At 48.0% G+C, this 13692-nt stretch overlaps 1 protein-coding gene across 1 annotated transcript in view; it reads left to right on the plus strand.

Annotated features, from left to right (window-relative positions):
* Nucleotides 1-6230: 6230 nt before the first annotated feature.
* Nucleotides 6231-13692, plus strand: part of LOC147101272 (SH3 and cysteine-rich domain-containing protein 2-like) — a 145996-nt gene continuing 138534 nt past the window's right edge. Inside the window, exon 1 of the mRNA XM_085966563.1 lies at nt 6231-6429. Within this exon, the coding sequence (XP_085822689.1) occupies nt 6340-6429 (90 nt within the window). The 5' untranslated portion in view covers nt 6231-6339. The remainder of the gene's footprint in view (nt 6430-13692) is intronic.

The following is a 13692-nucleotide window of genomic DNA, read 5'->3' on the forward strand; positions in this document are numbered from 1 at the left end:
ATCCCCTGATGTAATAAACTTCCTGTTTTTCTGGTTAGAAATTGGGTTCCTTGCGCCTCCCTGGAGGCGCTAACGGGATGCAAATGGGTTTGCGACCGGGCGTGGCGATATCAACACCTCCCGTTAAATTCGGTGGGAGGTTTGCAGTGGCGGTAAGATGTTGTGCCCCGATCTTCTGCGCCTGGAGATCATGATGTCATTGCCATGCGCAGCGCCCCGGATTAATAATTCCCCCTTACCCCCTACTTGTGCGCCTGCCATTAACAACGACCGGTATAGGAGATGGCTTTCAGTCGGATGTCCCCTGGAGGAGCGCTATTTAAAGGCGTCCACTTCCGGTGTAGTTTTCATCGGCCAACAATACCGCGTTGTTAGTTTCACATAGGCAAAGAGGCCTTTTGACCGATTTGAGCGTTTTGCGTTTTAACGAGTGTTGTGGCACATAAAGATTATTGAGTTTCATTGAGGGGAGATTTGAAAGTGCAATATTTGTAAAATTTCATAGGGGCTGTACTGGCACTGGACCTTGCCCTCCAGCGTCAACGTCGGAGGCAACTGAGGCACAGAGAAAGGGTGCAAAATGTAGCCAGAGGTAGGAAGGCCAGCAGGGCTCTCAACAGGAGGTCTTACCCACCCAGGGTATTCCAGCACCAGTTCTCCCGCATGAATTTCACTGAGGACCAGTGTGTTAGAAGGCTCCACTTCAGCAAGGATGTGGTCACAGAGCTCTGCCACCTCCTGCAGCCAGACCTCGAGCCTCAGATCAGAACCACCACGGCTCTCAGTGGCAGTCAAGCCCACCGTCACCCTCAATTTCTACGCCAGTGGATCATTCCAGTGTGCGACAGGTGACATCTCCAACATCTCCCAGTTTGCCGTCCATTGCTGCATCCACGAGGTCACAGATGCTCTCTACAGAAGGAGAAGAGACTACATTTCCTTCCCTATGACCAGAGAGTAGCAGCGCGAGCGTGCTTGTGCCTTTGTCAGGATAGCGGGCTTCCCCATGGGGCAGGGCGCCACTGACTGCACCCACGTCGCTTTGTGGGCACCTCATAACAATCCTGAGGTATTCCGTAACCTCAAAGGCTACCACTCACTTAATGTGCAGTTGGTGTGTGACCACACATGGCGAATCCTGACCGTCAATACCCACTATCCTGGCAGCAACCACGATGCCTTCATCCTGCACCAGACCGGTGCGCCAGATCAATTCCAGCCACCACTTGAAGCTTGCGGCTGGCTGCTGGGAGACAAGGGCTATCTGCTCTCCACCTGGCTCATGACTCCCCTCCGCAACCCCAACACCGGTGCCCAGCACTAATATAATGAGAGCCATGCTGCCACCAGGAACATCATTGAGCAGACCATCGGAGTGCTCAAGCAACGGTTCTGCTGCCTTGACCGCTCGGGAGGAGCCCTCCAGTACTCGGCTGAGCGGGTGTCACTTTTTGTCATCGTCTGCTGCATGCTGCACAACTTGGCCATCGTGAGGGTGCAGCCATTGCCACCAGGCATAGCGGGAACCACCTCAGGAAGAGAAGGACGAGGACGAGGAGGAGGAGGAGGAAATAGAAGAGGAGCAGGAGGAAAAGGAGGACGAACTGCAGCGACGGAGGAGGCAGCCGGTCCGTGACTGTCTCATCAGACTTCATTTCCAGTGTCTTCGAGTCCTCGCTCTGGTTGCTGAGCACGTCGCCATCATTCCATCACTTTGTGATTCCGTACCACACCCCAGAACTGAAATGAGACACAGCACCAAATCTGTAACATTCCAGTAATAAATTTATCAAAAACCATTAACCATATATATACACAAGAACAATATTGACTAATCACCCTTGTGCAAACCCTTGCCTCCCCTCTTTACAGGCCCCTTTCCTAACCTAGTGCTCCTACATGGTGTCTCCGCAGTGGCTGCAGCAGGGCTGGTGGAAGGCTGCTGAGTGTGGGTGCCACAGGCTACAGATGGCCTTGCAGGACACCCTCGACCAGCTCTGTCCCTGGAAGTAGGAACAGCCGTAACCATCAGGGGATTCAGTTGCTTGTAGGTCGCCTCAAAGCCAGCAATGTTGAAAATGAGCATCTGCACAATGATGCAACCTCCCCTTTAAGAGCTGGAAGGAACCAATTTGAAGGATTAATGCTGAATGCATTGCACCTGAAGTTCAGTAGCGCTCTGCTGGTAGCGCCCCTGTAGAGCTCCATTGGGGTCATTAGTGCTTGATTTAGTGCCCCACTTCCTTCCTGGGATGCTAACACCCAATTTAGTAGAAGTTCAGAATCTTTAGCGCCTGGTGCTAAATTTTCAAAATTTCAAAAGTTAGCGCCCCAAGTGAGGCAATATCCAATTTCACCACCTATAAATGTCAAACTGCCCAGCTTGCACAGATGGATACCTGCTAATGAATATGCATGGCTCACTTGGACTAAAAGAGATGACATTTGAGCATCAATGAGAGCGCAGTAATCATCTGAATGGGCAATGTTTCTGACTTATCACTTGGAAAGCAGCAACGGTGAATGTTCCCAGCTCAAAATGGACTGTTTAGTTCATGTTTCGCAACAGAGTGCACCATATAAACTGCAACAAATGAGAAATGACAACTGCACTATTAGTGTTCAACGAAGCCGGGAACTGAGAATACAAGCTACATTCATCAAAGGTGTGGATGTGTTTCATGCTGTTTCATTGCTACAACCTATTACGGTTTTATCGTCCATTGTGTATAGCAGGCAAATCATGTTAATGCCAATATGCCTGCTATATTCACTGTAAGTGAAACACAGCAAGTACATGGCAGTGATTAAGAAAGAACGAACTTGCATTTATAGGCTGTCCTTCACAACCTCAGGATGTCCCAAAGCGCTTCACAGCCAGTGAGATATTTTGAGGTATGGTCACTGTTGCAATGTAGGAAACGCGGCAGCCAATTGGCACACAGCAAGGTCCCACGAACAGCAATGGGATAAATGACTAATTAAACTGTTTTAATGGTGTTGGTTGAGGAATAAATGTTGGCCATAACACTGGGAGAACTCCCCTGCTCTTGTTCAAACAGTGCTGTGGTGTCGTTTACATCCACCTGAGGAGGCAGACGGGGCTTCGATTTAACGTCTCATCTAGAAGACGGCACTCCCTCAATAATGCACTGGGGCTGCCTGGATTATGTGCTCAAGTCATGGACCCACAACCTTCTGACTCAGAAACGAGAGTGCTACCAATTGAGCTACACCAGTCAATTTAAAACAAAAATCCTCCTTGTGCCATGACCACCCATAGTTTAGAGGAAAATGGCCTACCCCTAGCCCTTGGCTAATACTGAAACTGGCTGCCAAGAGCTGACTCCAGCAGTCCAAGATTACTCTCACCTCTGATTTTCTCTCCCTCCCTGTGGGATGCTCTACCTTCCATCTCTTCCTCAGTTCTACAGTCAGAATATGGAGAATAACAGGTGTAAACTTGTGTCCTATGGCTCCACAAGCCAATAATCCAGTTTGGATGATGAACGAAGCCATTTGAGCTACCTGATGAGGTTACTGACTTGTATTCACTCCCCATGTCGGTTATTCTTTATGGAATGTTATATAACTCAATCGTTGTGTGAACAAAAAGTTATTTTAAAGTATTTATCATAGAAAAAGTGTCATGTTCATATATGGACTAGGCAAACATACTGGAAGTAAACATGGGGAAAGAAATGTATATGTTACAATAAGGTTAGTGTATGAATGTACATTCCCACTACATGTGCAAATCCTTCAGATCTCTGTAGGGAGATCGCCACATTGTTGGATTAATATAGAAATTGATGGTCAGGTATATCAACATTGACAGAAATATAAATATATGTCATTCTCGAAAGGTCGCTTCATTTTGAAATTGAATTTTCTCTCACTATATTTTACTGGAACTTCTGACATTTTTATCCAGCACCGGGGAGGCTACTGATTAAATCTGAAGTATCAATCAGCTAGTACAGAAAAATGAAGAAAAAAAGGCAAATCTGAAATAAAGGACAGAAAATTATGAAATTTACTCAGCATGTCCACCGGCATCTGAAAAAGAGAAAAAAATCAAGCACATCTTTTGAGTCTAGACCCTACATCAGAATTCAGTATATCCAAAACGTTAACCTGTCCTTCCCTCTTTTCAGATGATGAGAGCCCTGCTGTGTGTTTCAAGCCTTTGTTTTTTTGTATTGATCAACCATCTGCTTTTATATTTCTTCCATCTCCCACTGAAGGCGCTGACTCTTGATGAGGTGCCATTTCACAGATTCCAGCTCCCCCTCCTGTACCTCACCCAAGTCTTCATTCTTTAGGGGTCAGCTTAGAGAGTGAGTGTCAGCAGCCTGGTTGAATGTGGAGCGAACTGACGCCCGACACCTACACACAAACCCTTCCCCCCCCCCCCCCACCCCGCTGAGTAGATTTAGTTCCTTTATGTCAGAAAGACAAATCACAGCGGTCCAATCAGAACTATTCTGACCAAGGATAGCCCCGAAATGTTAAGCTGGCACCTGTGGAACTTGCAGCTCACCAACAGGCAGCGCTAGAGGCGAGAGAAAGAGATAAACAGGTAGTTGGTCAAATGCCTGCGAAGTCTATGAGGGTAACAAGGTACTCGAATGCAGCTTTGGCGGCTCTGGACAGGAAGAGGGAGTTCTTGTGTCTTGCCCAGGGGGAACGGAGCACAGAATACCCTCCAGGCAACACCTCAGAAGACAGTGGGAAGGGGTTACTAAGGAGGTTAATGCTAGAAGCTTAGCGCTCAGGACATGGCTTCAATGCCGAAAAAAAGCTTAATGATCTCACCAGAGTTGTCAAGGTAAGAATTTTACCTCTTACTTCAATTATTCTCTCCTCACACCTGCACCCTTGCTCCTCACAATACTCCCGTCCCCTATGCAGCACGGTGGCATAGTGGTTAGCACTGTTGCCTCACAGCACCAGGGACCCGGGTTCAAATCCGGCCTCGGGTGACTGTCTGTGTGGAGTTTGCACATTCTCCCTGTGTTTGCGTGGGTTTCCTCCGGGTGCTCCGGTTTCCTCCCACAGTCCAAAGATGTGTGGGTTAGGTTGATTGGCCATGATAACAATTGACCCTTAGTGTTAGGGGGGATTAAATACGTGGGGTTACGGGGATAGGGCTTGGGTGGGATGGCTGTCGGTGTAGGGACCAGGTGCTAGGGTTTGGATGATCAGCCATGATCTTGTTGAATGGCGGAGCAGGCTCGAAGGGCCAAATGGCCTACTCCTGCTCCTATCTTCTATGTTTCTATGTTTTCCTCACTCTCCTAAAATCACTGCACCACATTTCACTCCTCTTAGGATTGTTATTTTACTATGAGGAGGCTTTTTAATACTTACGGCACGTGCCGTAGATGCCTATTGAACAACCCGATGCAATACTTCTGGCATGGGATGCAATATTGGACCCTTAGGTACCCATTTTACATCTGTAATGCGGGCATATTGCGGTGGTATTTCTAGGCCATGTTGCAAGTTATCTAGGAAGGCCATTGAAACAGATAAAATAAATAGGGTTAACAATGGTGTAAAAGACAATTAGATGTGTTTATAAAGAGATAAAGGAGGACTAAGAATTAAGGTGTGACGGTGAAGTCGAGATCAAGCAGAAATGGGCAGACTCGTTAAGCCAAATCCACAAGTCTTGTGGTTCATTGCTGTTTAATTTTAAAAGTATAGCGCCTTTCTTGAAGATGCTGAATCATGCTGGCATACAGTTCCATAGATGTGGTATATTTGAGACTAAATAGTAACATTTCCTAATCTAGTTAATGGACCGATCACAGCCAGTCTGATTCAGTGCAATGTTCACACAGGGGACCTTCCAGCAGAGGTCACTGGCTAGTGATGGAAAACAGGAACCCAATGGCCAATTCCACCCCCACCCCTACTCCCATCATATGGTAGCTTAGGGTCACTGAAGGTGTAGTACCCCAACTGCTGACCAACCCAACCCCAACCCCCCAATAGAATTAGCCCCAGACCACAGAATACAACCCAGATAACGGGACCAGGGGCACCTGCCCCCATTGGCTCCGCCCACAGGCATGGGTTGCCCCGCCCACAGTCTGCCGCAGCCAATCACGAGCCCCCCTCCGGACGCCGCGTGCGCGGAGGCATATGCTAAATAGGCGGCGGGGACCAATCAGCGGTCGAGGGGGCGCGGCCGGTTTGTTACAGTGGAAATGTATCAAAGTTGTAGAGTGGGGCGCAAGAGTTGATCGGAGCGAAAATACACACGCCGGCCGCCTATACAAACACTCTGTGAGAGCAAACAGGGGATTTAAAGCCCGCATTCACCCGACCATGACGGAAAACAGCGAGACGGAGAACGATCCTCAGAATACAGAACTCCAGAGGTCACCTGGCTCGGTGTGCAGCCAGCAAGAAACGAAGGTGAGTCAATTAACAGCCGGTTTATGGGGAGAGAAAGCTGGGGTGTGGGACGAAATTGGACAGCTCTCTCAAAGAGCAGACACAGGCATGACGGGCCGAATGGCTCCCTTCTGTGCAGTCTGATTCTAATCTCAATACTAGACTCTAAAAACAAGTGATTGCCACACTGGGTCCGTGTGTTCAATGCAGCGATAACTGAGCTTTTAATTTTTGAACTTGAAATTGCATCGTATGTTTTTTGCAACGATTTTGAATTAAATGCAGCAGCAAAATGCAGAGCCAATGGGTGGGAGATCTTGTTTTAAGTGACATTATCCAGTAATAAGGGGTCAGTGACCCATTGACTTTTGCAACGTTGGTGATCTGAAGCTGGGAGGTTAGGTGAGGGGTCCAAATAAGGTGTCGCTATCCTCTCTTTGAATATTGCAATTTTTAAAAAGAGCTGGTTTAGTCAAAGGATTGTAGATTTGAGGGGACGATCTGTGCGTCTATTTCCCTCCTCTCACTTAGTTTGCAATATCTAACATCGAAGCCAGCTGCAGAAATTCGCACTCGCACATGAGATGTGTTGGAAACTAATGTACGTATTTTGCAAGCGGCGAATGACGCCGATTGCCGGAAGGGTTTATTTACATGGACACTGCAGCTTATCTTGCTGATTTATCCGAATGAGTTGGGACGGGCTGTGATGACACTGGCCTGTAGCCACTCAGCCCACCTTGTAAGCAACGTCTATATTGGACTCTGTATTGTTCTATATATTTAAACCAGATACCCACCCAGTCGGTCAGCACCGTTGCCCTTACGCGGTGGACTATGTACTTGGCACTCGATCTTTCTCCGGTAGCTGTGTTCACTCTCTGCGCCCAGTTATGAGTGCGCTGAATTTCATCGGGGGTGCACACTTCCGAGGAGTTCGCAGCAAATATACCGTTGCGTGAAAGCATTAAAACGCTGCCTTCTGTATACAGTTGTGCTTTCGGGATGTTTCAAGAGGACCACATATTCAGACTTACTGTTAGCCCAGCCAGTGCTGATGCAGACACACATTTGCAAAAATGCTGCGATTGAACTATACAGCTGAACATGGTTCTAGTGGCAGATTTACTCACTGAGGTTCGGATGGCGAGCAAGTTACACTAGAAATGATTTTAATAAAAGATTATGTGATGTTTAGGTAGGACACCTGAGCTGATCATGTGACATCAGTCGCATTAGATCATTATCACGTGCGATAAACCATTTGCCCATTTTGAACATCTGCATTGAACTTTCTAATATGCTTTTCAAAGTGACTTTATGTATGGTTTTGCCTCTCTCAATCTCTGCTGCAACCCTATAGAAATACATAAATAAGACTTTTTAAAGATCATGTCAGTATATTTCTTACTTTCATTAACAGGAATGTTAAAAATGTGCAAATATTGAACGGTTGAGGACACTTGTTACTGTGAGTTATGTATTAAAATGTTTGCAGATGTTAATGAAAGGGACATTACACCTTTAAGAGATTCGAATCAAAGATGTATTTAATTCTTGGGCTCAAATACTGCAGGATTAGGGTTGCCAATCCTTCAGGAATTGTCCCGGAGTCTCCAGGAATTGAAGATTAATCTCCAGGACACTGCTGCCAGCAACCCTGGAGAAAAAGCTGGGTTTTTTTGCATTTTCTTTGAACACTTTCTTTTATTGATTATAAAATATTGGTGCGGGGTGGGAGGGAGAAGGGTGTTTGAGTGGGAGTGGTGTTGGAGGCGGGAGGTCTTGTGATTAAACCTCCAGGAACACGACCAACCAGAGTTGGTAACCCTATGCAGCGCACTCTACACTTTAAATGTTAAAGTAGTTCATGGCGATAGGGAAGGTCGCTCCACACAAACATTTCAATATGGCGGTGGAGCACTGAGGCCAATGAGGAAGATAGAGTAATTACAAACTCACCAAGCATTACTTATTAGGAGTGATAAATGCCCATTATCATTTCAATAGAATATTTTTTACATATGTGTATACGTATGTATATATAATATTCTTACAGGGCTTGACAGGGTAGATGCAAGGAGGATGTTTCCCCTGGCTGGGGAGTCTAGAACCAGGGGTCACAGTCTCAGAATATGGGGTTGGCCATTTAGGGCTGAGATGAGGAGAAATTTCTTCAGAGGGTGGTGAATCTTTGGAATCCTCTACCCCAGAGGGCTGTGGAGGCTCAGTCGTTGAGTATATTCAAGACAGAGATAGATTGTATTGTAGCAGTTCATGTAGATCGCCACTAAATAAGAGAGTTTGATTTCGACGAACTATAAATAAGTTGTTTATTTACAGGAACAGGCTAATTACAGCAGATAAGATAGCAGGTAAGATGGCTGATTGTAGGAGCACCGTGGTGTAGGTCTTGTCCCAGCGGGGACTCCACGAGGACTGAGTTCGCAGTCCTGTGGGGAGCGTGATGACATCATCGCGTTTGTGTTGTGGCGTCATCACGTTGTTCGCGTTTCCCGCGCTTAGGGCGTCATGTGATGCGCGTTGTTGCGTCGCTGGCCGTTGAGGCCGAAGCCGGGAGGCCGGGCTGTGCTGGTGCTTGCCGCGGGAGCGGAAGATCGCGTCGCTCCCGTCGGCTGGCCGTTGAGACTGAAGACGCTAGGCAGGGCTGTGCCGACGCACGCACATCACGTTTTACGTGACGTGGCGTCAGCGCGCTAGGGCGCATCTTAAAGGGGTAATGGCCCCAACAGGTAAGTTAAAAGGGCAATGGCCCCAAAAGGTAAGTTAAACATACAGTAAGGTAAGTTAAAGGGAATTATGTGTCTCAATGTAAGGGACAACCAGTGGTACCGCCACATAGGCCCCCCCAGAATTCGCTTTAATGAAAGTCCAAGGATGAGATGGTCTGACGAGCTGGTGGTCACGGCGGTCGTGCTGTCTCGACTTGGTAGGCGAGGTATGAAGATGCTGCTCGTGAGCGGATCCTTACGCGCGTCGTGGCGATTAAAACGTATCCGTCAGGCAAAGGACCGCGGAGACGTGCGAAACAGCAGGCCTTGTCAGAGTGACGGGCAGGTTGTGCGGACATGGGCGATGTCTCTGTTGATGGGTGAGCGAAACCTTCGGGAGGCTGGAATGCACGGAACGGTGCGTGCCATAGTGCTACGACGTGAACACAACGGAGGGTGAAGAGTTGCTGCGTTGATCAGTGATCGGTGAGGCTAGCAAATTTCACATGGCTGATCGCGGCCGCAGGATGCCTGTTGGACCCGTCCTCTGTGTGCAGCTTCAGTCGACATTTGCGTTTGTTAAAGGGAAAACTGGAGAAAGGGCGGCAACGGTCCAGGTTGTTGTTGCTTTCAGGAGGGGTTAACTCTGCCTGGAGGGCGACAACACTTGTAACAGTTGTAGATTTAGGAGAAAACAGCCGGAAGGGCGGCACGCTTTTGTTCACGCCGAATCATGTAGTAGGTAACACAACCAGCAAGCTGAAGGGCTGGTGCGTCGTCAGCGGAGAAGGAGTCGTCGGTGTTCACGAGGGATGGGTTCGCGAGGGATGGGTCCTCGTGCGCGAGGAGTGCGTCCTTGTGTTTTGCGAGGGTGAGTCCTCGTGGTATCCCCGCGGGGCGCGCTCCGATCTTGTGGGCCTGAACATGCTGTACCCCGCGCTTGGAGAGATGTATACTTGCTGTTGCTTTGGACGTAGAGGCGGACGATCCGTGTGGCGGTAGAAGAGTCGAATATGGAGACCGTGAGCAGGTGCGTGGTCTGTGCCGCATCGATGTTCTCGGCGAACAGGGCTTCTACCTGCATAAAGCACGAGGGAGACCGTGGCTCCCTGGATTGCGGTAGCGACAGAACGGCTGATGCTTCCATAACGTGCTTCGTTTGTGAAAGACGTTCACAAACCCACCAATTGTAGCGCTGGTGGATGACGGTTGCCGTTGGTCGTGCTCTACCTCTGTGAAATTGTTCGTGAAAAACGGGCTCACCTCCAAGCTGCGCTTCCGTTGCGAAGACGTTCGCAAAGACGGGGTTGCTTGTGGTGGAATCGGTGTTAGGCGGTTGCTGTTCGGTGGTTATTCGTTGGTTGTGTGTTGGTCGTCTTGAGTGAAGACGAGGTTCAGGCGCGCGTTGCTACCGTGAAAATCGTTCACGGATACGGGTTCACCAATTGTAGCGTTGGAATTGATGAGCTCCCGTACTCACGTCGTGGGGTCACCAATGTAGCGGTTCATGTAGATCGCCACTAAATAAGAGAGTTTGACTTCGACGAACTATAAATAAGTTGTTTATTTACAGGAACAGGCTAATTACAGCAGGTAAGATAGCAGGTAAGATGGCTGAGTGTAGGAGCACCGTCGTGTAGGTCTTGTCCCAGCGGGGACTCCACGAGGACTGAGTTCGCAGTCTTGTGGGGAGCGTGATGACGTCATCGCGTTTGTGTTGTGGCGTCATCACGTTGTTCGCGTTTCCCGCGCTTAGGGCGTTACGTGATGCACGTCGTTGCGTCGCTGGCCGTTGAGGCCGAAGTCGGGAGGCCGGGCTGTGCCAGTGCTTGCTGCGGGAGCGGAAGATCGCGTCGCTCCCATCGGCTGGCCATTGAGGCCGAAGACGCTAGGCCGGGCTGTGCCGGCGCACGCACATCACGTTGTACGTGACGTGACGTCAGCGCGCTAGGGCGCGTCTTAAAGGGGCAATGGCCCCAACAGGTAAGTTAAAAGGGCAACAGCCCCAAAAGGTAAGTTAAAGGGAATTACGTGTCTCAATGTAAGGGACAACCAGTGGTACCGACACAATATTTAGATTTTTAAGGGATATGGGGATAGTTCAGGAAAGTGGAGGTGAGGTAGAAGATCAGCCATGATCTTATTGAATGGCGGAGCAGGCTCGAAGGGCCAAATGGCCGACTCATAGAAACATAGAAGATAGGAGCAGGAGTAGGCCATTCGGCCCCTAGAGCCTGCTCCACCATTCAATGCGATCATGGCTGATCATCCAAATTCAGTACCCTGTCCCTGCCTTCTCTCCATATCCCTTGATCCCTTTAGCCTTAAGAAATATATCTAACTCCTTCTTGAAAATATATTTAATGAATTGGTCTCAACTGCCTTCTGTGGTAGAGAATTCCACAGGTTCACCACTCTCTGGGTGAAGAAATTCCTCCTCATCTCTGTCCTAAATGGCTTACCCTATCCTTAGACTGTGACCCCTGGTTCTGGACTCCCCTGCCATCGGGAACATCCTTCCTGCATCTAGTCTGTCCAGTCCTGTTAGAATTTTATAAGTTTCAATGAGATCCCCCTCTCATTCTTCTAAACTCCAGCGAGTATAAGCCCAATCGATCCAATCTCTCCTCATACGTCATTCCTGCCATCCCAGGTATCAGTCTGGTGAATCTTCGCTGCACTCCCTCCATGGCAAGAACATCCTTCCTCAGATAAGGCAACCAAAACTGCACACAAGACTCAAGGTGTGGTCTCACCAAGGCCCTGTACAACTGCAGCAAGACATCCTTGTTCCTGTACTCGAACCCTCTCACTACAAAGGCCAACATACTGTGCGTGCGTGTGTGCACGTGCGTGCGTGTGCGCGTGTGCGTGCGCGTGTGTGTGTGCGTGCGTGCGTGTGTGCGTGCGTGTGTGTGCGCATGTGTGTGTGCGTGCGTGTGTGCGTGCGTGTGTGTGTGTGCGCGCGTGTGTGTGCGCGCGCATGTGTGTGCGTGCGCGTGTGTGTGGATAGTGAGGTCAGCAGACTATTCAACTGTGGAGGGCACTACAGCTGAGCTTGAAACCTTTTTTCCCCATTCCTAACCCAGGAGGCCAATTGTAGAATCTTAACTAAGATGAGCTAATTCAGCTTCGACCAGGAATGTGCCCTGGAGTCCAAGTGGCTTTGTGTTACATTATATCTTAGCTTTACCCACTCTTGAGGGAGCTACATTTGTCATTCTCAAAATAAGCACATAAACATATGTTTCAATGAGTTTTCAATCCCACCTTTGATTCCTAGTCTGAGCTGTGTTAGGTCATCTCACCACAGGCAGTAGTTTTGGTGCTACAACTGGTCTCCATGTTCCTGGGCAAGGAAGGCGAAAAATCAGTCAGCATTGCTGCTCTTGATTGCTATCCAATGATTCTGACTGGAAACTTTTGTATATGTGTGGATGTCGGATGAGAACAGAAAGTTACTGTCAGCACTGTTTACCACCCTGCCTCCCTCCATATTTCCTTCATGGTGACACATCTGTTTTCTCTACTTAACTTTTTTAAAATTCATGTTTTAACTTGCTTCCTTCCACCCAGAACAGTGTATGGTTGCACAAATTCAAGCATTCAGGATATGCACATCCTCTGAGGGATGTAAACTTGTGATTTTTCAATGCATGGGCCGATAGTAGAAGAGGCGCACTGGTGGGTAAATGAGGTACACAGTCTCTGTCAGATGGAACAGCCACTTTTCTTTAGTACAATACCGGAGCAATTGCACTTTTTATTTTATATATAATAGTTTTCCTGATGCTTTTCACTCTTGTGATCACCTGGGAAACAATATCGAGAAACCATTATAGATAGAGATGACCTATTGCTTGATGGAGCTGCTGGGATTGTGAAATTGTCATTCCAAGGAAGGTGTAACTGCCTTAGGATTTAGAATGAAAGATGTACAGTTAGATAAGTATTCTGGAGTTCTTGATTTATCTTTTCTTCGGGGGGAATGGGGGCAAGAGAAACTATTCAGGACCTTTCCTCCAGAGATTTAGGAAGATAGGAGTAGGCTATTCAGCCCCTTGTACCTTGCTCTGCCATTCAGTGAGATCATGGCTGATCTGTACCTCAATTCTAATTACCTGCCTTAGCTCCATGTCCCTTAATACCCTTACCAAACAAATCTATCGAGCTCTGTCTTGAAAGCTCCAAATGTCCCAGCATCCACATATTTTGGAGAAGATAATTCCAGATTTCTACAACCATTTGTGTGGAAAAGGTGTTTCCTGATTTCACTCCTAAATGGCCGAGCCCTAATTTTATGATGATCTCTCAGTCTCTCTAATTATATAGGTCGGGGAAATGATTAGTGGAAAGAACAGATTTGATGGGTTGAATAGACTTCTTATTTCATGCTTTCTTGTCTTGTCTTGTTAAAATACAGGGGGCGGGGAGGGGTGCAACATTTACAGGAAGGTCTGAAGATGATTTGGACATGGTTACTGGTAACGCAGAATTGTCTTCAGAATTCGGCACATGTTCTATAGAAATTCAAGGGGAATTAGAAAAGCAC

The sequence above is a fragment of the Somniosus microcephalus genome, chromosome 24 (genome assembly GCF_052327205.1).
Source record: "Somniosus microcephalus isolate GS21.2 chromosome 24, FLI_Smic_1.0, whole genome shotgun sequence".
Lineage (NCBI taxonomy): Eukaryota > Metazoa > Chordata > Chondrichthyes > Squaliformes > Somniosidae > Somniosus > Somniosus microcephalus.